Here is a 27,478-nt window from a genome sequence, read left to right as displayed (position 1 = left end):
AACAGGTCTTTGTAGGCCATTTAGCGTGAACATCTGTGATTGGGAAAATGGTGGTGGCTTTGTAAAAGATGTAGACACAACATGATTGAGCAGAGTCAGCATGGCTTCATGAAGGGGAATTCACATCTGACAAAGTTTCTAGGGAGGGGGAGTTTATGACTGGGAACAAAGAAGTAAAGGCAAACTCCACCATTTAGATTCAAGTGGAGGAACAGGGATGTCTTGCTGGAATTATACAGGCTCTTTGTGAGGCCACACTTGGAATATTGTGTCCAGTTCCTCTTCACCTGAGGAAACATATTCTGGACAGAGTGGAGTTAAAGCTTGCAACATCGATTCCTGGGATGACGGGACTGATATACCAGGAGAGAGTAAATCAGTCAGGCTTGAATTCACTGGAGTTGAGATGGGATCGCACCCAAACTGCAACAGGACTAGACAGGTTAGATGCAGGAAGGATGTTCCCGATGGTGGGGTGGGGAGTCCTGAACCAGGGATTGGGGTTTAAAGGACAAGGGGTAAACCTTTTGGGTCAGTAAGGAGAAATGTCTTCCCCCAGAGAGAGGTGCGTTCATGGAATTCACTGCCACAGGAAGTGGTTGGGGTCAAAACATTTTGAAGAAAGAGTTCGATATTTTTCAAAGTCAGGATGATGCGTGGCTTGGAGGGGGACTTGCAGCTGGTGGTAGTTCCTTGTATCTGCTGCCCTTGTCCTTCTAGATGGAAGTGGATTTGTATGCTGCTGTCTTAGGAGCTTTAGTGAATGTCTGCAGTGCCTCTTATAGATGGCACACATTGCTGCTACAGAGCGTCGGTGATGGAGGGAGTGGATGTTTATGGATGTGGCACCAATCAAATGGGGGCTTGCTTTGTCAGAGTCATACAGCTCGGAAACAGACCAAATCGTCCAAGATTGTTGCTGGAACTGCATCAACTCAGACAAGTGGGGAGTATTCCATCACACCCCTGACTTGTGTCTTGTAGCTGGAATTAAGGCGATAATTAGTCACTGCAGGATTCATAGTCTCTGACCTGTTCTTGTAGCCACAGTATTTATGTGGCTAGTCCAGTTCAGTCTGTGGTCAATGACAATCCCCAGCACGTTGATAGTTGGGTTGAAAGAGAGAATGCAGCGAGGAAATGTAAGGTCACACACTTTGGAAATATAGGAGGAAATATGTAGAAAAATATAGGAATTCAATATTTTTTAAACAGAGAAAGACAGCAGGAAGCAACAGGGCAGAGGCATTTGGGAGTCTTGTGCATGAATCAAAGAGCTAACAGGTAATAGGGAAGGCAAATGGAATGTTGGCCTTGAATACAATGGGAAGACAGAAGTACAGAGATTTTACTGACAGATCACAGCTGGAATACTGTACTGTGAATAGCTCTCGGCCCTTTACTTAAGGAACCATACTGTGACATCGAAGGCATTGCAGAGAAGGTTCACTCAGCTGATCATGGGTATGGAGGGACTGTCTAAAGAGGAGAGGTTGGGTAGGTTGGGCCAATACTCATTGAAGTTCACAAGAATGAGAGGTGACCTTATTGAAACATAGAGGATACACAAGGTAGATTGTGAAAAGGTTGGTTCCCCTTATGGGAGGGTCCATGACCAAGATGGAATAATCACAAAATAGGGCGCCACTCATTTGCGATGGAGATCAGAAGGAATGTCTTCTCTCAGAGGGGAGTGAATCTGTGGAATTGTTTACCACAGAGGGATGTCAAGGCTGGGGCATTGAGTGCATTAAAAGTTGAGTTAGAAGCAGGTTTTTAATCTGGAAGGGGAATCGTGGGTAATGGGGCAAAGGTGGTAAAGTGGAGTTGAGGATTATCAGATCAGACATGATATCATTGAATGGCAGAGCAGACTCAATGGGCTGAATGGCCTACTTAGAGCCATAGAGATGTACAGCATAGAAATACACCCTTCGGTCCAACCCGTCTATACTGACCAGATATCCCAACCCAATCTAGTCCCACCTGCCAGCACCCGGCCAATGTCCCTCCAAACCCTTCCTATTCATATACCCATCCAAATGCCTCTTAAATGTTGCAATTGTACCAGCCTCCACCACATCCTCTGGCAGCTCATTCCATACATGTACCACCCTCTGCGTGAAAACGTTGCCCTTAGATCTCTTTTATATCTTTCCCCTTTCACCCTAAATCTATGCCCTCTAGTTCTGGACTCCCCCACCCCAGGGAAAAGACTTTGTCTATTTATCCTATCAATGCCCCTCATAATTTTGTAAACGTCTATAAAGTCACCCCTCAGCCTCCGACGCTCCAGGGAAAACAGCCCCAGCCTGTTCAGCCTCTCCCTGTAGCTCAGATCCTCCAACCCTGGCAACATCCCTGTAAATCTTTTCTGAACCCTTTCAAGTTTCACAACATCTTTCCGATAGGAAGGAGACCAGAATTGCACGCAATATTCCAACAGTGGCCTAACCAATGTCCTGTACAGCCGCAACATGACCTCCCAACTCCTGTACTCAATACTCTGACTAATAAAGGAAAGCATACCAAATGCCTTCTTCACTATCCTATCTACCAGTGACTCTATTTTCAAGGTGCTATGAACCTGCACTCCAAGGTCTCTTTGCTCAGCAACACTCCCTAGGTCTTTACCATTAAGTGGAAAGTCTTGCTCAGATTTGTTTTCCCAAAATGCAGCACCTCGCATTTATCTGAATTAAACTCTATCTGCCACTTCTCAGCCCATTGGCCCATCTGGTCCAGATTCTGTTGTAATCTGAGGTAACCCTTTTCGCTGTCCACTACACCTCCAATTTTGGTGTCATCTGCAAAACTTACTAACTGTACCTCTTATGCTCACATCCAAATCATTTATGTAAATGACAAAAAGTAGAGGACCCAGCACCGATCCTTGTGGCACTCCACTGGTCACAGGCCTCCAGTCTGAAAAACAACCCTCTACCACCACCCGCTGCCTTCTATCACTGAGCCAGTTCTGTATCCAAATGGCTAGTTCTCCCTGTATTCCATGAGATCTAACCTTGCTAATCAGCCTCCCATGGGGAACCTTGATGAATGCCTTACTGAAGTCCATATAGATCACATCTCCTGCTCTGCCCTCAATCTTCTTTGTTACTTCTTCAAAAAACTCAATCAAATTTGTGAGGCATGATTTCCCACACACAAAGCATGTTGACTATCCCTAATCAGTCCTTGTCTTTCCAAATACCTGTACATCCTGTCCCTCAGGATTCCCCCCAACAACTTGCCCAGCACCGAGGTCAGGCTCACTGGTCTATAGTTCCCTGGCTTGTCTTTACCTCGCTTCTTAAGCAGTGGCACCACGTTTGCCAACCTCCAGTCTTCCGGCAGCTCACCTGTGACTATCGATGATACAAATATCTCAGCAAGAGGCCCAGCAATCACTTCTCTAGCTTCCCACAGAGTTCTCAGGTACACCTGATCAGGTCCTGGGGATTTATCCACCTTTAACCGTTTCATGACATCCAGCACTTCCTCCTCTGTAATCTGGACATTTTGCAAGATGTCACTATCTATTTCCCTACAGTTTATATCTTCTATATCCTTTTCCACAGTAAATACAGATGCAAAATATTCATTTAGTATCTCCCCCATTTTCTGTGGCTCCACAAAAAGGCCGCCTTGCTGATCTTTGAGGGGCCCTATTCTCTCCCTAGTTACCCTTTTGTCCTTAATATATTTGTAAAAACCCTTTGGATTCTCCTTAATTCTATTTGCCAAAGCTATCTCATGTCCCCGTTTTGCCCTCCTGATTTCCCTCTTAAGTATACTCCTACTTTCTTTACACACTTCTAAGGATTCACTTGATTTATCCTGTCTATACCCGACATATGCTTCCTTCTTTTTCTTAACCGAACCCTCAATTTCTTTAGTCATCCAGCATTCCCTATACTTATCACCTTTCCCTTTCACCCTGACAGGAATATACTTTCTCTGGTTTCTTGTTATCTCATTTTTGAAGACTTCCCATTTTCCAGCCGTCCCTTTAATTGTGAACATCTGCCTCCAATCAGCTTTTGAAAGTTCTGCTGCTATTTAGTCTTATGCTGTATTAAAAGGTGTTTCACTATCTCAGGGCACGCTAAAGGACTTTACAACCAATTGACCTAGAGTCATCACTGTAGTATGGCTGCCAACTGATCCATATGAAGTTCCCATAATTGGAATCTGTCCAGTGGTCGGATATAGCCACACTTGGAGGGCACTGAAAGGACCCTGGTGTTACGACACGGTGGTGACCCCTTCTGCTAATTAAACCAAACACCCAGAAAACCTTACCTCACCTCACAATCTGTTAAAGTATGAGTGACAGAGAGCTCCCAAAATCCACTATTTGAAGAAAAAGTATCAATTTATTCTTTAACTCTAAAAGTGAACATGAAACAACAACTATTTACAACTCTAAGCTTCCAACTCTATAACAATAAACTGTTCCAAGAACCACCCATATTAAAATTACAACAACTTAATTTCAAGCCCAGACAGTGGCTGTCATCTCCAGTGTCTGTTATCCTCTGGCTGTAGATCTCCCTGAGTCATCTTCGGTCTTTTGCTGCCAAGATGTTTCATATGAAAAAGGAACCTTTCATAGAGAGTGTTTTGCTGGCAGTTACTCTGGCGATGGCAGTTGGTCTCACTGTCTAACTTTCAAAACGTCTGCTTCTTTATACCCCTAAATATTGGATCGTCTCATTGGTTTGATGTTGGCAAATAAGTAAATTCAAAATTGATTGGGTTTTAGTATTGTAGGGCATAACTTAAGCTGATTGGTTAAATTCAAATAGTTGCCAATATAGCAACCAAAACTCAGGTATTTGTTTCACAGCCAAATGTTACATGTTTTCAATTTTCTCGTACTCTGAGACTGCTAGTTAGTCGCACGACAGGTGCCTGCTAGCTCTCAGTGTAAAACAGCCTTCACTCTCTCTTAAAGGTACTGTACACACCTTCAACTTCAGAACATTGCATTCTTTGCCAAAGTAGTGCCTTGGGATTGCTTATAAATACCCAAGATGTCAGACTTGACTTTGTTGACCATCTCACTCCAAAGTTGGTTGCTCTGACTATACCAGCACACTCTCAGTAATTGATCCCATGACCTCAGGGAGTTGAACATTCTTCTGTACGGGTACAAGTAGAGATTGCAGAATCAGCCAGAAATTAATGTAACAAGCAGTTTAGAGACCTGTTCTTCAGGATTGAGGTTTTACGTACAAAGAACCATTTCTTATGCAAATCAATATGTTTACTTAAACAATAATTTTACAATGATCCAATGCTGTATTCTGGATTGTGACAGCTGATTAGCAGAATATTGGCTAATCCGTAAACATGACTTGTGCCGACACATCAGGTTCCTTTGCAGATGCCAGAATAAACTCGCAAACTGTGCAGTTTCTGCCACAATACAATGACCGCAGTATTGGAGGTCACTCAGCTTCCAAACCTGTGTCAGCTCTTTCCAAGAGTACCCACCCAGTCAAACTTTGTTTCTGCTTGCCCAGCCCCTCCAAGCATAGCCCATGCAAATTCATCTCATTACATTCTGAAAGTTGCTGAGGAATCTCCCAAATTGACGCTTCGAAGTAAATATACGATTTGGGAGTTATGTCTTCATAAAAGACAATGCAAATAATGTCCCAAAGTTGGTGGGAACACGTCTTATTGAGAGGGAGAAACTGAAGGAAATCAGTATGAGTGGGTGAACTGGAGTTAGAAAGCTGATGGGATTAAAGGTTGATAAATCCCAGGGTCTGATAATCTACATCCCAGAGGAAGTAGCTGCAGAATTAATCGATACATTGGTGGTTCTCTTCCAAGATTTTACAGACTCTGGAACAGACTGAAGGGTAGCTCATGTAACCCCTTTAAGTAAAAAAGAAGAAAATATGGCTTTGTCAAGGGGACGTCATGCTTGCCAAATCTGCTAGAATTCTTTAAGGAGGTAATGAGCAAGTGACAAAGGAGAACCAGTGGACATGATCTATTTGGACTTCCAGAAAGCCTTTGACAAAGAACTGCATCGCAGATTGGCTGACTGGCAGAACAGTGTTTGGAAAAAAGGGTCTTTTTCAGGATGACACCCAGTGGTTAAGTGGAGTTAACAAGGGTCTGTGTTGGGGGCACTATTCACATAATACATGAACAAACTGGACAAAGGAACCAAGGGCATTATTGCTAAATTTGGATAGATGAGGGACAGGAATGGCTGTTGGAGGTTCCTGGTTACAGATGTTTCAGTAAGATTAGGGAGGGTGGTAAAAAAGGAGGGGGGGTGGCATTGCTAATTAGAAATGGTATAACAGCTGCAGAAAGGAAGTTTGAGGGGGATCTGCCTCTGGAGGTAGTATGGGCTGAAGTCAGAAATAGGAAAGGTGCAGTCACCTTGTTGGGTGTTTATTATAGGCCCCCCAATAGCAGCAGAGATGTGGAGAAACAGATTGGGAAACAGATTTTGGAAAGGTGCAGAAGCCACAGGGTCGTAGTCATGGGCGACTTCAACTTCCCAAATATTGATTGGAAGCTCTTTAGATCAAGTAGATTGGATGGGGCGGTGTTTGTGCAGTGTGTCCAGGAAGCTTTTCTAACGCAGTATGTAGATTGTCCAACCAGAGGGGAGGCCATATTGGATTTGGTACTCGGTAATGAACCGGGACAAGTGGTGGGCTTGTTAGTGGGTGAACATTTTGGTGATGGTGACCACAATTCTGTGACTTTCACCTTGGTTATGGAGAGAGATAGGTGCGCACAACAAGGAAGTTTTTACAATTGGGGGAAGGGAAATTACGATGCTGTAAGACAGGATTTGAGGAGCATACGTTGGGAGCATAGGCTGTCAGGGAAGGATGTGGTGGAAATGTGGAACTTTTTCAAGGAGCAGATACGACGTGTCCTTGATATGTATGTACCGATCAGGCAGGAAAGAAATGGTCGTGTGAGGGAGCCTTGGTTGACGAGGGAGGTTGAATGTCTAGTAAAGAGGAAGAAGGAGGCTTACATAAGGTTGAGGAAACAAGGTTCAGACAGAGCAGTGGAGGGATACAGGATAGCCAGAAGGGACCTGAAGAAAGGGATTAGGAGAGCTAAGAGAGGGCATGAAAAATCCTTGGCGGATAGGATCAAGGATAACCCCAAGGCATTCTATGCGTATGTGAGAAACCTGAGAATGACGAGAACGAGGGTAGGTCCGATCAAGGACAGTGGTGGGAGACTGTGTATTGAGTCGGAAGAGATAGGAGAGGTCTTGAACAAGTACTTCTCTTCAGTATTTACGAACGAGAGGGACCGTATTGTTGAAGAGGAGAGTGTGAAACGGACTGATAAGCTAGAAGAGATACCTGTTAGGAAGGAAGATGTGTTGGACATTTTGAACAACTTGAGGATAGACAAGTCCCCCAGGCCTGACGGGATATATCCTAGGATTATGTGGGAAGCAAGAGAGGAAATTGCAGTACCGTTGGCAATGATCTTCTCGTCTTCACTGGCAACGGGGGTGGTACCAGGGGACTGGAGAGTAGCGAATGTTGTGCCCCTGTTCAAAAAAGGGAATAGGGATAACCCCGGGAATTACAGGCCAGTTAGTCTTACTTCTGTGGTAGGCAAAGTAATGGAAAGGGTACTGAGGGATAGGATTTACGAGTATCTGGAAAGACACTGCTTGATTAGGGACAGCCAGCACGGATTTGTGAAGGGTAGGTCTTGCCTTACAAGTCTTATTGAATTCTTCGAGGAGGTGACCAAGCATGTGGATGAGGGTAGAGCAGTGGATGTAGTGTACATGGATTTTAGTAAGGCATTTGATAAGGTTCCCCATGGTAGGCTTATGCGGAAAGTCAGGAGGCATGGGATAGAGGGAAATTTGGCCAATTGGATAGAAAACTGGCTAACCGGTCGAAGTCAGAGAGTGGTGGTAGATGGTAAATATTCAGCATGGAGTCCAGTTACAAGTGGAGTTCCGCAGGGATCAGTTCTGGGTCCTCTGCTGTTTGTAATTTTTATTAATGCCTTAGATGAGGGAGTCGAAGGGTGGGTCAGTAAATTTGCAGATGATACGAAGATAGGTGGAGTTGTGGACAGTGAGGAGGGCTGTTGTCGGCTGCAGAGGGACTTAGATATGATGCAGAGCTGGGCTGAGGAGTGGCAGATGGAGTTCAACCTTGCCAAGTGTGAGGTTGTCCATTTTGGAAGAACAAATAAGAATGCGGAATACAGGGTTAATGGTAGGGTTCTTGGTCAGGTGGAGGAACAGAGGGATCTTGGGGTCTATGTACATAGATCTTTGAAGGTTGCCACTCAGGTGGATAGAGTTTGTAAGAAGGCCTATGGAGTATTATCGTTCATTAGCAGAGGGATTGAATTCAAGAGTCGTGAAGTGATGTTGCAGCTGTACAGGACTTTGGTTAGGCCACATTTGGAGTACTGTGTGCAGTTCTGGTCGCCTCACTTTAGGAAAGATGTGGAAGCTTTGGAGAGGGTGCAGAGAAGATTTACCAGGATGTTGCCTGGAATGGAGAGTAGGTCGTACGAGGATAGGTTGAGAGTTCTCGGCCTTTTCTCGTTGGAACGGCGAAGGATGAGGGGTGACTTGATAGAGGTTTATAAGATGATCAGAGGAATAGATAGAGTAGACAGTCAGAAACTTTTTCCCCGGGTACAACAGAGTGTTACAAGGGGACATAAATTTAAGGTGAAGGGTGGAAGGTATAGGGGAGATGTCAGGGGTGGATTCTTTACCCAGAGAGTGGTGGGGGCATGGAATGCGCTGCCCGTGGGAGTGGTAGAGTCAGATTCATTGGCGACCTTTAAGCGGCATTTGGATAGGTACATGGATGGGTGCTTAATCTAGGATAGAAGTTCGGCACAACATTGTGGGCCGAAGGGCCTGTTCTGTGCTGTATTGTTCTATGTTCTATGTTCTATGTAAGACCTGGGTGTCCTTGTGCACTAGTCACTGATAGTAAGCCTGCAGGTGCAACAGGTGATGAAGGAGGCAAATGGTATGTTGGCCTTCATAGCGAGAGGATTAAAGTACAGGAGCAAGGATGTCTTGCTGCAATCATGAGGCCTTTGGTCCCCTTATCGGAGGAAGGATGGCCCGGCTATGGAAGGAGTGCAATGAAAGTTTATCTGACCGATTCCTGGGATACTGAAGAGACACTGGATTGGTTAGGACTATGCAAAGGTAGGTACTGCAGATGCTGGCGATTAGAGTCAAGACCAGAGTAGTGCTGGAAAAGCACAGGTCAGGCAGCATCCGAGGAGCAGGAAAATCGATGTTTCGGGCATAAGCCCTTCATCAGGAAAGGATTATATTCACCAGAGTTTAGAAGAATGAGGGCAGGATTCTAGAAATTTCTAACTGGACTAGACAGGGTAAACATAGGAAGGATGTTCCCAATGACCAGGGGGAGTCCAGAACCAGGGGAGCACAGTCTAAGGATATGAGGTATGCCATTTAGGGCAGAGGCGAGGAGTAATTTCTTCAGTCAGTGAGTGGAATTCTCCGTCACAGAGAGAGACCAAAACATTGAACATTTTCAAGAAGGTGTTTATTTTTCACTCTTTGGGCTGAAAGAAATCAAAGAACATGCTATTTAAATGGACAAGATTCAATTGGATTCTCCTTCAGACTTCTGAAGCCCATTCAGTTCAGACCTAGAGCCCATTTAAAAACACTCTACTGTTGCTCTTGTTTTTTACATTTCTCTGTTTCATTGGCTTTTCAGGGAGATAGTTCTAGATTATAACTCATTGACTAAGGTAACTCATGATCTCATCCTTATTCTTTTGCCAATCAGTATCATTTTTTTGATGGAAATGCGTTTTGCTGATGTTACTCCTTTCTGGGATGGTTTACAGGAAATCAAGCCCCATTATTCCGGAGTCATCTTAAATGTTAAAAGGTGTCAACAGACATAGAAAGGTTCTCAATTGACCTCAATAATTCAGATCCAGGTTGATAGAAGGCATAGACCACATTTGTACACTGAACAAACATCACTATTTATTACAAGTAATTAGACTCTAGTCACAGGTAAACAGTTTAAACCATCAGAGTATGCTGCTAATTATAACTTAAATCCCCTAATAATTTCTCCCTTGAACACAACCCACAAACAGAGAGGGTTAAATAGGTTATGGAGGAGAACAGTTTAGTAATATTTGTTTTAAGTTTCTATTGTCAAAATTATTTTGTGACTCTTCTGCTTTCTTACAATGGCTTCTTCAGGTTCTGTTAGTTGTTGTAGTGACACTAATTCCTCTGGTACTGATATCAGCTTGCGGTTACTTGTGATTAAAACTTGTAAAAGGAGATCGCAGACATGTCCAGGTCAGGTTGTCAGATGGTTACAACTGATGTTTAAGAAGGTTAAAGACTGTAGTTTAAAATGGCTTCTGAAAAACTTTGTGTATAGTCCATTGCTTCAGTTATCGTTCTCCAGACACTTCTGCTGGTTAGTTAGAAAATCTCCAACTTACCAACTAGACGTCACAGCATAAAACAACCGTTGCTGAGAAGATAACCTGGCTTTCTTCAGGCTGATAGTGAATTTTTACTTCAGTGTGTTTTGATTAGGAGAAAGTGAGGACTGCAGATGCTGGAGATCAGAGTTGGAAGTGTGTTGCTGGAAAAGCACACCAGGTCAGGCAGCATCCGAGGAGCAGGAGGATCAACATTTTGGGCATAAGCCCTGATGAAGGGCTTATGCCCAAAACGTTGACTCTCCTGCTCCTTGGATGCCTCCTGATCTGCTGTGCTTTTCCAGCACCACACTGTCAAACGTGTTTTGACTGCAGAGAACAGAGAGACTGCTACCTTGATCCCAGCTTCAAGCTGTACAGTTGCCTGACTGCCAATCACATAAACGTTGGAAGGCAAAAGGCAAAAATACTCCATTCTGAGGAAGGGTGACTGGATATGAAATGTAAATCCTGATTTCTTTCCACAAATGGTCCCTGACCTGCAGAGTTTTCCTAGCAGTTTCTGTTCTTGGTTTTCAATTATTTGTTTAGAGCAAAAGCTGTATCTGTACATCCTCTTGGCTCCCAATAGTGTGTACCTCAAACTCCAAGCACTGCTTGTTCAAACAGTTGCTTGTCACAGGTGTCATGGTCTCGAAAACATGTAGCCACCCTTTCAAATGCCGGTTTTAAAACAGCTCCTTTTCATTTCAGTCAATAGTCTTCTTCAATAAAACTTAAGTAAAATGCCACAGACCTTACACTGGCAAAGTTAGCATTTATTACCCGTGTTTTATTTCTCTTGCAAGTGGCTCATTTAGTAATGAGTCAAACACATTGCTAAATGCATTGGTGAACTAGGATTCAAATGGATTGAGGATTTGAATTCAGACGTAAGGTTGTCTTACACAGTACCTTACCTGGTGTATTGCGTGTGGTTTGGATATACTTCAATTTAGATTTTATTGTCATGTGTACTCGGGTACAGGAGTACAGAAAAAAGTGTAAAATGCTGTCATACAAGGTGCCATCTTAGTACAAAGGTACCTAGGTACAAAAATCTCAGGTATAAAATAATAACAAGCAACAAAGTTGATAAAGTTAAGCGTTAGAATTACTCTAAGCATTATTCTGTTCATGGAATAAGTAGAAAAATGAAGAAATAGGTAATAGTTGGTATTAAAGTCCTTAATATAAAGTAGAAAAATAAAAGGAATAAAGTTCAACAGTCTTTGATGAGTCCTTTGCTCAGCTCGCTCTCTGGGAGACCCCAGCTGCAGACAACAGGGGGAGGGGTGATCTCTCTCACTGTTCGCTCTCCCGGCATTAGGCAGCAAAGCCATTGCTGCTTCTACTGTTTCCGCCCCAACCTCCTCCTGCTGCCTCCAGAACATGCCCAGACAGGACCCACTCTCACACCGAGAGGCCAGGCAGAGAGAATGGGCCAAGAGACTGAGACGAAAGACCACCGTGCTGGGCTGAGAGACTGAGCCGAGAGACCAGGCCGAGAGACCGCCATGCTGGGATGAGAGACCGGGCCGAGAGACCAGGCCGAGAGACCGCCATGCTGGGATGAGAGACCGGGCCGAGAGACCAGGCCGAGAGACTGCCATGCTGGGCTGAGAGACCGGGCCGAGAGACCAGGCCGAGAGACCGCCATGCTGGGATGAGAGACCGGGCCGAGAGACCAGGCCGAGAGACCGCCATGCTGGGATGAGAGACCGGGCTGAAAGACTGGGATGATTGACCAGGCCGAGAGACCGCCACAGGCCTCTGAGAGACCATGCCGAAAGGATACCTCACTTGGTCCACGCTGAGCCCGGGAGTAAAGAAAAGAAATACCGAGAGAGGGAGAGAGAGAAAAAACACGAAAAATAAAAGGGAAAGGAATGAGAAAGAACAGGACAGAGTGGACGATCTCTGGCAGAGGGAGTGCAGCGGAGGGTCATTAGGGTGATCCCAAGGATGGCAGGACTGTCTCGTGAGGAGAGGGTAGTTTGACGGGGCCCTGTATTCGCTGGAGTTGAGAAGGATGACAGTGGGATTGGATTGACACATATAAAATTCTAACAGCGTGGACAGAGTAGGGTGGATATTTCCCCTGGGTAGGGGTGTCTAGACCCAGGGGACACAGTCTCAGGATATGGGGTAGGTCATTTCGGACTGGGAGGGGAGGGAACCTATCGGATTCTTCACCACAGGAGGCTGGAGAGGCCAAGTCACTGAGTGTATTCAAGGAAGAGAAAAATGAGTTTTTAAAATGTTAAAAGGATTAAGTGGTATGGGGAGAATCTGGGAATATGGTGCTAAGATTGAGGATCAGCCATGATTATATTGAATGGAAAAGCAGGTCTGAAGGGCTATAGAAACATAGAAGACAGCAGCTGGAGAAGGCCATTCAGCCCTTCAAACCTGTTCCATTCAGTCATGAATTATGTTTGATCATCCATCTCAGAAACCCTCTTGTCGTTTTCTGCTATACCCTTTAATTATTCCTAAGAACCGTATCTAACTCCTTCTTGAAAAATGTTTTGGTCTCAACTGCTTTCTGTGGCAGAGAATTCCACAGGCTCCCCACTCTCTGGGTGAAGACATTTCTCGAAATGGCCTGACCCTTATCCTTAAACCGGTCATGGACTTCCCAGTCATTGGGAATATCATACCCTGTTGGAATTTTATAGGTTTCTACGAGATCCCCTTCATTCTTCTAAACTCCAGTTTATATAATCCTAACCAACCCAGTCTCTCTTCAGCAGTCAGTCGCATCATCCCCAGGAATCAGTCTGGCTGACTTCCATGGTGGTACCTTTTCAGCCAGAAGGTCCTTCTTCAGATAAGGAGATCAAAATTGCACATTATATTCCAAGTGTGGTCTCAGCAAGATCCTGTACAATTGCAGCAAATATCCCTGCTCCTGTACACAAATTCTCTTGCTTTGAAGGACAACATACCATCTGGATGGATATATGAAGGAAGGGTTTGGAGGGATATGGGCCAGGTGCTGGCAGGTGGGACTAGATTGGGTTGGGATATCTGGTTGGCATGGATGGGTTGGACCGAAGGGTCTGTTTCTGTGCTGTACATCTCTATGACTCTATTTGCCTTCTTCACCTGCACACTTACTTTCAGAGGCAGGAAAATGAGGACACCCAGATCCCTTTCCCAATCTATCACCACCCAGATAATAATCTGACTTTCTGTTTATGCTACCAAAGTGTATAACCTCACATTTATCCACATCATACTTCATTTGCCATGCATTTGCTCACCACTCAACTTGTCCAAATCACATTGAAGCATGTTCCTCTCAGCTCACCCTCCCATTAACGACTGAATTCCAGATTTTGTTGACTGAATTTAAATTCTACCATCCGTTGGAGTGTGATCAGAACCTGGATTCCTTCAACCATGAGCCTTGACCCTTGACTTGCTATTCCAGGAACATTAGCCTCATTCTTGTTACTGACCCTGCATCCACTGGAAATACTGGAACAGTTATCGCAAGTGATGAGGTGTCGGTGTTGGACTGGGGTGGACCAAGTTAAAAATCCCACAACACCAGGTTATAGTCCAACAGGTTTATATGGAAGCACTAGCTTTCAGAGCACTGTTCCTTCATCAGATGGTTGTGGAACAGGATCATAAGACACAGAATTTATAGCAAAAGCTCAGAGTGTCATGGAATGTAATACTAAACAAATTTACCTTACCTTTTAGAATGATCATGTTAGTTTCGGTTCCTTCACATGTAAATCCCAGAACTTTTTAAAGTTACATTCTCAAGATAGCTTTAACAATAGGTGCCATCTCAGCTCAGATAATGCATTGAAGGTGTGAGATTGAAGTCTGTCTTTGTCCCAATATTAGGTCAGCCTGATTCTACTTCCAAATAGAATATTTCATATTTACATATGAAAAAACTGAAACCAACCTGGTCATTCTAAACGACGAGAGACTAAACTAACAATCTGGGTCTTTTTCATTTATAATTTCAGTTACATCACACTGTAAACTTTTGCTATAAATTCTGCGTCTTACAATCTTATTCTCCACAACCACCTGATGAAGGAGCAGTGCTCCGAAAGGAAGTGCTTCCAAATAAACCTGGTGTTGTGGGATTTTTTAACTTTCTGTCATTGTAAGTAGATGGTGAAGGGAGTGGATGTAGTGCCTATCGGGCAGGCTGCTTGTCCTGGATAGTGTTGAGCTTCTCGAGTGTTGCTGGAGCTGCCCCCATCCAGGCAAGTGGGGAGCATTCCATCACACTCCAAACTCCTGCCTTGTAGATAATAGGTATTAAGGGAGACAGGAGGTAAATTATTCATTGCAGGATTCCTAACCTCTGACCTGCTGTTGTAGCCACAGTATTTATTTGGCCAGTCTAGTTCAGTTCCCAGCCAAGAGTAAGCCCCTGGGATGTTGATTGTGTGGGATTCAGTGACTATTATAACTATAATTTGGTTTCTGTTTTGTCAAAGGTGGTCATTGTTAGGCATTTGTGAGGCACAAACATTACTAACCACTTGTCAATCTGCATGTAGGGGAGATAGCCATTAATGAAGCAGCTGAAGATGGTTGAGCCTAGGACACTACCCAGCACCACACTCTTCAATAGACAATATAGACAATAGACAATAGATGCAGGAGTAGGCCATTCTGCCCTTCGAGCCTGCACCACCATTCATTGTGATCATGGCTGATCATCCTCAATCAGTATCCTGTTCCTGCCTTATCTCCATAACCCTTGATTTCTTGAGAGCTCTATCCAACTCTTTCTTAAACGAATCCAGAGACTGGGCCTCCACTGCCTTCTGGGGCAGAGCATTCCACACAGCCACTACTCTCTGGGTGAAGAAGTTTCTCCTCATCTCTGTCCTAAATGGCCTACCCTTATTTTTAAGCTGTGTCCTCTGGTTCGGGACTCACCCATCAGCGGAAACATGTTTCCTGCCTCCAGAGTGTCCATTTTTTAAATAATCTTATACATCTCAATCAGATCCCCTCTCAGTCTTCTAAACTCAAGGGTATACAAGCCCAGTTGCTCCAATCTTTCAACATAAGATATTCCCACCATTCCAGGAATTGACCTCGTGAACCTACGCTGCAATCTGTCAATAGCCAGAATGGCTTTCCTCAAATTTGGAGACCAGAATTGCACACAATATTCCAGGTGCGGTCTCACCAGGGCCCTCTGCAGAAGAACCTCTTTGCTATGTTATGAAGGCCAGCATGCTATTAGCTTTCTTCACTACCTGCTTGCCTTCATTGACTGGTGTACTCTGATCTCCAGCATCTGCAGTCCTCACTTTCTCCCAGGCTAGGTGCATTACTCAGGGGTAAATGTAGAGCAATAAGGCAGGGGAATGGGACATTTTGGAGGGTCGGTGTGGATATGTTGGGTGAAGCGCCTGTTTCCACACTGTAGGGATCCTATAAACCAAATTCCATTAAAAAAAATCGAGAGGGGGTCAGGGAGAGAGGAAAGAGACTAAATTGAAGTTAAGTTGGAGGGTGAGTTAAAGCACTGTATCCCCATGGCTGCCTCTCATGTTAATACAAACATATACATTTCAAGCAGCTGTAGGCCATTTGGCCCCTTGAGGCTGCTCCACCATTTAATAAGATTTATTTGAATGTTAACTTCATTCCCACATTGGCCACTTCCAACCATGGTAATACTGGATTAATCCATCAAAATCCCTCATTTTTGAGCAGATAAGGTGAGGGGTGGCCTAGTGGTGTAATCGCTGGACTGTAAATCCAGAGACCCAGGTATTATTCTAGGGACCTGGGTTTGAATCCTGCCCTGGCAGATGATGGAATTTGAATTCAATAAAAATCTGGAATTAAGAGTCTCATGATAACTATGTTGGGAAAAAATCCATCAGGTTTACAAATGTCCTTTAGGACAGGAAAATGCCATCTTCACCTTCTCTGGTCTATATGTGACTCCAGACTAGCAGGAATGTGATTGACATTTAACTGCCCTTTGGGATATTAGTGATGGGCAATAAATGCTACCCTTGCCAGTGATGCCTTCATCCCATGAATGAATGAAAAGTGTATTAAATTTTCTCCTTAATCATTTATGCTCGACTGAACAATTCTCAGAATTATTCTCTCCACAATCTCCATTACATTGTTGAGTAATGGGCTACTGCCAAAATTTACAGGGAGTGTCTTACCTGATGATCTAATTCAGCGCAGACAATTCATAAATGAATGCATTGAAATCATACTGAACGACTCATTGCTCAAAGATAATATGCAAATTTACTATACACTAGAAAACATTACAGTAAGAACAAGGTGTGGCAACTTGTCACAGATATCCACCCACATCAATCTCTTCAGCCGTCTGAAAGACATTATTTGCCACATTGTCAAAGTTCCTTTCGAAACTCAAAACACTTATTCTATTTCTCACATCACTCGAACTGAATTACTGAACATTGGTCAAGCAGAACCCTTCTTTGAGAAATTATTTGTTATGATGCACTTAAGTTGGAGCTGTTCTATCAAGCAAAGATTCCATTATCTTTCCCATCACTGACTTTCAGCTGACTATGATGTGGAGGTTCTGGATGACTAACCCAGTGATATTATTGTGACACCATTGCCTCACACAGTGCTACGAACCTGGGTTCGATTCCAGCCTTGGGTGACTGTCTGTGTGGAGTTTGCACTTTCTCCTTGTGTCTGCGTGGGTTTCCTCCCACGGTCCAATTAGGTTAGGTGGTTTGGCCATTCTAAGTTGCCCCTACTGCCGAGGGACGTGTCGGCTAGGTGCATCATTCAGGGGAAATGACGAGTAATAGGGGAATGGGTTTGGGTGGGTTACTCTTCCGGTGGGAGGGGGGGGGGGGGGGGGGTTGCTGTGGCCAAATAGCTCATTTCCATGCTGCAGGATTTCTATGATTTTGAATACCTCCAATAACCATCAAGCAGAAAAGATGTAAAATAGAAAAGGGCTCGGAGTGAATGAGCAATGAATGTGTATTTTAAAAAATTCAAATTCCGGAACATTAAATCCTGCAGGAAACATAAAAGTCATTTTGATGGAATGTTCACATCTGGAGTAATCTCTTTTAAGAGTTCAGTTTCTTGACTACAGCAAGGAGCTTACAAATGTTTGGGATAATGCAGAATAAACTCTTGGTTAATGTATCCTTTGGCAGGAAGCAGCCCAGTCGTGGGGATGTCATTGAACCAGAGCTCTGTGCAGCTCAGGGAGGAGAAGGACGTGCTCAGAACTAGCCATCATAATCTTCACATACTGGGTCTGCCATTTCGGACTCAGATGAGGGGAAATGTCTTCACTCAGAGAGTGGGGAATCTGTGGAATTCTCTGCCACAGGAAGCAGTTCAGGCTAAAACATTAAATGTTTTCAAGAAGGAGTGAGATATAGGGCTCAAGATCAAAGGGAATGGGGAGAAAGTGGGAACAGGGGACTGAGTTGGATGATCAGCCATGATCATATCGAATGGTGGAGCAGGCTCGAAGGGCCGAATGGTCTACTGTTATCTACCTTTCTATGCTATAGACGCCTTTGGGATTAGACATCTAGAATATAATAAATCAAAGAAAGGCCTTGCATTTATAAAATGCAGCCTCAAAGTTGCAAAGTGCTTTACAGCCAATTAAATTTTTATTTTAGGAGTATAGTTTACTGTTAGGAAAAAGTGAGGACTGCAGATGCTGGAAATCAGAGTCTACATTACAATGGTGCTGGAAAAGCACAGCCGGTCAGGCAGCTCCCTGCCTTCAGTCCTGATGAAGGGCTTTTGCCTGAAATATAGTTTACTGTTGCCAAGCATGAAATTCAGCTAACTGGCATGCAATCCCACAAACAAACAAACAGCTTGGACTTCAAGAACTTTTAGAATTGCAAAACAATACAAACAAGGAGGAGCAAGCCAACAAATAAAGCTTTTATGTTAAAATTCAATTTTAATACATTAAATTAGTGTTTTTCTTATCCATTGAAGTCTTTACTGTATTTATATCCCTCACTCATACATACGAGACCATAAAATATGGAGCAGAACTTAGATGATTCAGTTCACCCAGTCTGTTCCACCATTTGATATGTTTCTCCACCCCATTCTCCTGCTTTCTCCCAGTAACTTTTGATCCCCTGAGCAATCAAGAATGTATCTAACTCTTGTCTTTAGCACAAATCTTTAGACTTGGCCTCTACAGCACTCTGTGGCAATGAGTTCCACAGATTCACCACTCTGGCTGAAGAAATTTCTATTCAAGGGGAGGATGGGGAGGAGCCCTTGAATAGAAAATGAACTTGTGGTGGAGAGCTGCTGTGCTTCAGATTAACGTTTGTCAAATTAATGAATAGGAAGTCTCCAAGGTTTGGGCCAGTAGCTACTGGGGAATATTATCCAGAGCCTGCTCTCTATAGGGACTGGGTGAAAGTGAGGACTGCAGATGCTGGAAATCAGAGTCACGAGTGTGGTGCTGGAAAAGCATAGCAGGCCAGGCAGCATCTGAGGAGCAGGAGAGTCGACACTTCAGGCAAAAGCCCTTCATCAGGAATTCACATGAAGGGCTTTTTCCCGAAACGTTGAATCGCCTGCTCCTCCGATGATGTCTGACCTGCTGCTCTAAAAGGGATGGATCCACCCAGAGTCCACTTAAGACTGATCAGTGTACCTAACACTAGCTCCAATTTGCACACAGTAGAACCTTCTGTGGTGAACAGTGTAATACCAGCCTTTATTGAGAATCAGAGAGAGGCGACCATTTGATCCATCACACTTCTGCAGGCTCTTTGAAAGAGGAGTTATGTTCAGACCCCATATGCCTACCCTTGACCTGTGATCTTATCAGCCATTCCTCATCTCTAAATAGCTGCTGACCTTTGAGCTTATTCCTGGAATAAACATCTGCCAGCCTTGCAGGTCAAACATTCCTGATCCTGACATCGCTGAAAATGTGTTGCTGGAAAAGCGCAGCAGGTCAGGCAGCATCCAAGGAACAGGAGAATCGACGTTTCGGGCATAAGCCCTTCTTCATTCCTGAAATGCCCGAAACGTTGATTCTCCTGCTCCTTGGATGCTGCCTGACCTGCTGTGCTTTTCCAGCAACACATTTTCAGCTCTGATCTCCAGCATCTGCAGTCCTCACTTTCTCCTGATCCTGACATCTCCAAGTAACATAGCATCTTTGTGTCTCCATTCTTAAGCTTCTATGGAAGAATCATACGGCATGGAAACAGACCATTCGGCCCAACCAGTCCATGCCAACCATCATTCCAAACTAGACCGGCTTGCTCCTGGTCCATATCCCTCCCAACCTTTCCTATCTGTGTACTTATCCAAATGTCTTTTAAACGTTGTAACTGTACCTGCATCCACCACTTTCTCTGGAAGGTCATTCCTCATGTGAACCACCCTCTGTGTAAAAGAATTGCCCCTCATGTCTTTTTAAATCTTTCTCCTCTCACCATTAAAATGTGCCCCCTTGTCTGGAAATCCTCCATCTTAGGGAAAGGACCGTAAGATATCTATACCCCCCCATGATTTTATAAACCTCTATGAGGTCACCTCTCAATCTCCTACGTGCCCAGTGAAAAAGGCTTTATAACTTAAACCCTCCATCCCTGGCAACATCCTGGGAAATCTCTTCTGAACCCTCTCCAGCTTAACAATATCCTCCCTATAAATGGGAGACCAGAACTGGACACAGCAATCTGGAAGAGGCCTCACAAACATCTTGGACAAACTCAACATTAGTTTTACCAGTGATTTCAAATCTATGACCATTGGCTATTCACCCACTCACTGTAGCGATTACATTTTCTCAATTTTCTCTATCAACAACCTCTTGTCACCTTAAAAGCCTCACCTCACCTCTTCACCTTTTCTGTTCCAAAAGGAGATCACTCCCAACTCTTCCAACCTTTCTCATTCCTTGTAAAAGTCCTGAGAAATCTCCGGCACACCCTATTGAAAATTATTCCTTTCCAGAAATGAGGTGCCTGAAATTGTCTACAAATCTCTGACAAAATCAAAGCCTATGATTCATTATTCTTTTCGTCCATTTCTGCAGGAAAAACCAAAACAGGCGCAAATTACCTAAATGGTGGTGATGGCAGAGCTCAGAGATACAGTGTCCTGGTGCATGATCTTGCATTTGGTTAGCCTGCAGATCCAGTGAGTACAAAGGGAATTGAATAGAATGTTCCAGAGTCGTAGGTAGATAGAATAGTGAAGAAGGTGTTTAGTATGTTTGCCTTTATTGATCATTGCATTGAATATAGGTGTGAGAATGTCATATTGCGGCTGTACAGCACATTGGTTAGGCCAATTTTGAATATTATGTGCAATTCTGGTCTCCTCGCTATAGGAAGGACGTTGTGAAACTTGAAAGGGTTCAGAAAAGATTTATAAGGATGTTGCCAGGGTTGGAGGGTTTGAGCTGAATAGGCTGGGACTATTGCCCCTGGATTGCCGAAGGCTGAGGGGTGACCTTATAGAGGTTTATAAAATCATGAGGGACATGGATTGCATAAATAGACAAAGTCTTTTCCCTGGGGTGGGGGAGTCTAAACCTAGAGGGCATAGGTTTGAAGTTGGACAGGTACGTGAATCAGGAGGGTTTAGAGGGATATGGGGAATATGCTGGTAAATGGGAGTAGATTAATTTAGGACATCTGATCAGCATGGACGGAATGGACCAAAAGATCTGCTTCCATGCTTTATGACTCTATGATCAAATAGACCATCAAGAAAATGTTTGTTTGAGAGAACAAAACAAGGGACTACTCATAATAGATAGTCATTATGGAGACATTTCTGTACTCAGACAGCAAACACTACATTTATATTTAGAGCCAAACTGGAAAAGTACTTGAGGGGCTAAGGATGTATGATACACTGACACAGAGTGAACTGAAAGGAGGTTGAGTGGGAGAAACAATAACACCAATATCAACTAGTTCTGGGCCGAATGGCTCTCTTGTGATGGTGGAAAAAACATGAACAGTCCAGCTGTTTCTGCAGGGATGGTCACAACGTCGTATGGTTTGCTGAATAAAATCCTCACAGAAACTTCAAAATACCTTGAAAAGGAGGCTCTGCTGTGAACAAGCAACAGGCTTAAGTGTAAATCATAGAATGCTACAGGCCATTGGCCCATCGAGTCTGCACCAACCCTCCAAAAGAGTATCTCAACCGGACCCAGCCCCCTAACCTATTCCTTGATTTTCCCCATGGCTAATCCACCTCACCTGTACATCCCTGGACACTACTGCCAATCCACCCTAACCGACACATCTTTAGACTTTGGGAGGGAACCTATACTGGCATGGGTAGAACATGCAAAGTTCACATTGACAGTCACCCGAGATTGGAATCACACCCAGGTCTCTGGTGCTGTGAGGCAGTAGTGCTACCCCTACTGTTGGCAAACCAGAGGCAAATATCACGGCTTAAAGTAGGAGCTAACTACTGCAGATATTGGAATCTGTACTGAAAACAACAAACACTGGAAATGACAGCGGATCAGGCAGTATCCATGGGGAGAGAGCAAGCTAACATTTCAGGTCTAGATGACTCTTCATCAGAGCTGACGTGAAGTGTGGAGGGAGGAAGTGAGGACGGCAGATGCTGGAAATCAGAGTTGAGAGTGTGGTGCTGGAAATGTACAGCAGGTCAGGCAGCATCTGAGGAGCAGGAAAATCAACATTTTGGGCAAAAGCCTTTCACCAGGAAGTGTGGTGATGACAGCATTTATGCAACACGGTGAGGGAGGAATTGGCATGTTGGGGAAGAAAGGGTGTTGATAGTTGAGATTAACTGATCGGAATGTGAGAATGGCAGAATAATAGTGTCTAACCGCCAGACTGGAAAGAACAGACCCTCCCAGTTGGGTGTTGGGTGGGGTGGGGGGGGGGGGGGAGCGTGGCGGAAGGTTCCAGAGAATGTAACAAACCAAGCTAAAAGTAAGGCAAGGAACGCATTCACAATTTAAAAGATGCTGTACTCGATTTTGAGCCCAGGAGATTGTAAAGCACCAAGTTTGAAAATGAGAGGTTGCTTTTGCAGTTTTGGCTGTGATTCACTGGAACATTGCAGCATGCCAAGGACAGACAAGTAACTGTTGATGGGTAGCCTCCAAAATCAGATTGCAACCCATTCTTAACTAATAGTACGCCATATACTTCATAAAATTACACGAAACAAGAAGAAAAATCATACTGATCGATTCAGGTCAAAATCTTGTGAATTACTCACACAGAAACAGACAGGCTACTCCATGTCAGTGTTTATGTTTCACACCGACCTCTTCCCTCCGTTTATTGTACCTATCATATCCCTTCCAACACAAGAGTTAATAAGTCACTTATAAAGTACTTTGCAATGCGGCTGATTCACCCTTCCATGCAATATCAACACTTTTTCATAAAAGGGTGCTCCAATACCCCGCATGCACAGTAAAACATTCATTAATTATATTTTTCAGCTTTCAAACAATGTACAACACCCCTTGACTACACCCTGCTTCTCAAATATAGCATTAAATTTAACAGAAATTTAATGTACCCTCATCCCATTCACCCCATACACTGGCTTTGGAAAACACTTCTACCAGTTGCTGGCTTATGGTCCACATTCATTTTAAAATCTCCCTATTCCCAATGTGAGATAACCTTGGAAAATTAACTTGGTTGCAGTTTGGAAGCTGAAGTTCATTCAGGGGTCAGTGACCAACGGTTGATATCTGGACAGTCAGGGCAGATGATTATTCAGTGGGAATGTCACTACTCTAGTAATCCAGAGGCCCCAAACTATTGCCTGGGGGTTATGGGTTCAAATCCTACCTCTGCAGCTTGTGCAATTTAAAAAAATTGTTTAATAAACCCATGACAACTATATTCAATTGTTGAAAAACCCATTTGGTTCACTGATAACCTTCTGGGGAGGGAAATCTGCTATCCTTACCCAATCTGGCCTACAGGTGATGCAGACCCACAGCCAGTGTGGTGGTCTTTGGAAATGACTTGAGCAAGCCCCTCAGTTCAAAGGGACAATTAGGGATGGATAACAAAAATTTGCAAACACTCACATCCCATGAAAGAACAAAGAATTTTAGTTTTGCGCACAATAAGATCCATGTCTTGAATGTATGGATCAACTCAAAAAAAAATTGACACCCATATCCCACGAAAGTAGAAACCATTTAAATTTTGCACAAAATAAATTAAATTAATATCTTGAATGTACCTATCAACTGGTTAAAAAAAAAATTTGAATAATCCAGCATTAACATAACCAACATATGCTGAATGGCTAAGTATCCTGGGATTGTATCCATTAGAGTTTAGAAGGTTGAGGGGAGATCTAATAGAAACTTACAAGATAATGCATGGCTTAGAAAGGGTGGACGCTGGGAAGTTGTTTCAGTTAGGCGGGGAGACTAGGACCCGTGGGCACAGCCTTAGAATTAGAGGGGGTCCATTTAGAACGGAAATGAGGAGACATTTCTTCAGCTAGAGAGTGGTGGGCTTGTGGAACTCATTGCCATGGAGCGCAGCGGAGGTAGGTATGTTAAATGTCTTCAAAGCAGAGATTGATAAATTCTTGATCTCACAAGGAATTAAGGGATACAGGGAGAGTGTGGTTAAGTGGAGTTGAAATGCCCATCAGCCACGATTGAATGGTGGAGTTGACTCGATGGGCCGAATGGCCCTACTTCCACTCTTATGTCTTATGGTCTTATTAACAGCGCTTAAGAAAAAATATTATCTAATTTTAATAAAATAAAACTGCGGACACTGGAGATCTGAAACAAGAGCAGAAATTGCTGGAGAAGCTCAGCAGGTCTAGCAATATCTGTGGAGACAGAAATCAGAGTTAACATTTCAGGTCCAGTGACTCTTCAATTCTCACTGGATTCTGTGAAGCCACAGATGTTAACTTTGCTTTCTCTCCACAGATGCTGTCAGACCTGCTGAGTTTCCCCAGCAATTTCTGTTATTATTTGACTATAATCCTGTCGGCAAAATGTGTGTAAACATTAGGGCATTTTTTTTTACTGCTGTTGATCTTGTGACAAAAGACTTCTAATAACACATTTAGAATAATTTATAATTTCTGCTACAAGAAACAATAACAATCGTAAACCTTGTGTTGGAGTCGTACAGCATGGAAACAAAGCTTTCAGTCCAACTTGTTCATGCTGACCAGTCAACTATGTTTTCACTGTGCCTCGGTACACGTGACAAAAAAATTCAATTTAATTCAATTCAGTTCAATTCAATACCACCCGGGCAGGTTTATTTGCTGTATACTTATGTTGGAACCAGAAAGTGTTAATGTTTCTACTCTTTTAAACTAAATGACCGCGGACGGCCTCCTCATTAAGCAGTTTTCCAAGCCCGGCAAAATAACACAGCTCTTCACTGACTGCTTTTAAGGGTTTTTTTTTCCGATTAATGCATTCTAAATGGGAAAGGCTGGGTGGGAGGCAGCAATGAGATGTTAGGGAATGCTGGGATATTACTCAGAAGCCCCACTCTGGACTCCTGGCCCATGGGGTCTTTCCCATAGGCTTTAATCATCAAGCTACAGGCAATCTTGCAATTTCACAATAACTTTCATGAAGGGCATCACCACAAAACCATACAACATAGGAATTGGAAGGAGGCCATTCAGTCCATCGAGTCTATTCCTCCATTCAATGATATCGTATCTGATCTGATAATCCATAATTCCACTTTCCTGCCTTTTCCCCATTACCCTTGATTCCCCTTCCTGATTAAAAATCTGTCTATCACAATCTTGAATGTACTTAATAACCTAGCCCCAACAGCCCTCTGTGGGAAAGAATTCACTCCCATGTGAGAGAAGAAATTCCTCCCTATCTCTGTGTTAAATGCACAAACCCTTACTCTGAGAATACTCTCTCTGATCCAAGACTGTCCCACAAGGGAAAAAACTTTTCAACATCTGAACTGTCGAGTCATAGAGTCATAGAGATGTACAGCATGGAAACAGACCCTTCAGTCCAACTCGTCCATGCCAACCAGATATCCCAACCCAATCTAGTCCCACCTGCCAGCACCAGCCCATATCCCTCCAATCCCTTCCTATTCATATACCCATCCAGATCCTTTTTAAATGTTGCAATTGTACCAGCCTCCACCACTTCCTCTGACAGCTCATTCCATACACACACCACCTTCTGAGAGTGAAGAAATTGCCCCTTAGGTCTCTTTTATAATCTTTCCCCTCTCACCTTAAACCTATGCCCTCTAGTTCTGGACTCCCCCACCCCAGGGAAAAGACTTTGTCTATTTATGCAATCCATGTCCCTCATTATTTTACAAACCTCTATAACCTCAGCCTTCGACGCTCCAGGGAAAACAGCCCCAGCCTGTTCAGCCTCTCCTTATAGCTCAAATCCTCCAACCCTGGCAACATCTTTGTAAATCTTTTCTGAACCCTTTCAAGTTTTGCAACATCGGAGACCAGAATTGCATGCAAAAGTCCCTTAAGAATCTTGTATGTTTCAATTATGACACCTCTCATTTTTCTAAACTCCAACGGGTATACGTCCAAACTACTCCACTTCTCCTCATATAAGACTAAGTCAGCCGAGGGAACCTTCCCTGAACTGCCTCCCACACCACCAGATTCTCTCTTATACTAGGAACCAAAATTGCACAATATACCAGGTATGACATGACTCGTGCAGTGTATAGTTTTAGCAAGACCTCCCTATGTTTAAATGACATGCAGTGATGCCCACTCCACTAACATCTTGATTTTAACTCTCTTGTACTTCTCTTTATATTTGTTCCAGAGCCACATGCTCCTGTCTCAGCCACCTCTGCCACCACTCCCCGAAATCTTCACCGCGCTCCCATTTTAGGTTCCCACTCAGTTGTTCCCCAACGTGTTGTTTTGGTTTAAATGTCACAAATCCTTCAGTGCACCTCACTCCCCACCAACTCCCCTCAGTCTTCTGTCATAAAGAAACACTTTAAAAATCTCTCTCTTTAACAATATCTTAGATCAACTGTCCTTAATCATCAGCCCCAATCTTATTTAGGAGTTTAAGCACCTTTTGGCGTTTTATTGAAGAGGCAAAAGCAAGAAAAACTGAAAAGGTGCTAGACAAACGCAAGTCATTGTTGCTGAAGCATATTAAACTCGACCTGAATTCAGCACTGAACAAAACCAAACCAAGACACAGCCAGGATTTCCCCAGGATGAAAGGGCAGAACAACAGGGTGTAAAGTAAAGCCAAGTATAGATCAATAAACAAGAGAGACAGTGGGAGAGCGAGCAGTTTCGGCTTCAGAGAGAGATTGTTTCCTGATTATCTGAGACACAGTCACTGACCTGCAGGAGCAGTAGCAACGCAGTGAGGTACAGCCCGGTCCCTGGGATCCACATTATCCGCTGCTCCAGCCCTTGTCCCTGTCCCAGTCCCGGGAGCGACTCACCTGGAGCAGCCTCACCGGCCAGGTAAGGGTCAAGCTCGCCCCTCCCCTTCCACACACACACAGGGGGAGGGACAGGGAAGGAGGGGGTGGGGTAAAATAAAGGGGGAGGGACATAGGGAAAAGTGGAGGAGTAGGGTAGGGGCTATCTAGTGAGGGAGGGAGGGAGTGAATTGGGGTAAATTTAGAGAGAGTGCATTTTGGGGAGGGAGGGTAAATTTGGGAAAGGGGAAGGGGTGAATTTGGAGGAAGGGAGAGGGAGGGAGAATTTGGAGGAAGTGGGGAGGGAGGGAGAATTTGGAGGAAGTGGGGAGGGAGGGAGAATTTGGGAAAGGGAAGAATTTTGGGCAGGTTGGAGGTAGGATGGGGTGAATGGAGGGGGTAGGAGAATTTGGGGGATGGGAGCAAATTTGGGACGAGTGAATTGGGGGGTACATTTGGAGGGAGGGTGTGAATTTTGGGAGGTGAGGAACAATCTTGGGGAGGGGAGGGTAAATTTGGGAAAGGGGAAGGGAAAAAATTTGGAG

General features: G+C 44.0%; 1 protein-coding gene across 1 annotated transcript in view; it reads right to left on the bottom strand.

Moving 5' to 3' along the window:
* Positions 1-26,967, bottom strand: part of LOC140476863 (desmoglein-2-like) — an 85,171-nt gene extending 58,204 nt beyond the window's left edge. The window contains exon 1 of the mRNA XM_072569733.1: positions 26,851-26,967. Coding sequence (XP_072425834.1) covers positions 26,851-26,904 — 54 coding nt within the window. The 5' untranslated portion in view covers positions 26,905-26,967. The remainder of the gene's footprint in view (positions 1-26,850) is intronic.
* Positions 26,968-27,478: the final 511 nt, after the last annotated feature.

The sequence above is a fragment of the Chiloscyllium punctatum genome, chromosome 5 (genome assembly GCF_047496795.1).
Source record: "Chiloscyllium punctatum isolate Juve2018m chromosome 5, sChiPun1.3, whole genome shotgun sequence".
Lineage (NCBI taxonomy): Eukaryota > Metazoa > Chordata > Chondrichthyes > Orectolobiformes > Hemiscylliidae > Chiloscyllium > Chiloscyllium punctatum.
The sequence above is the reverse complement of the archived record's forward strand: the minus strand, read 5'-3'. Positions and strand labels throughout refer to the sequence as shown.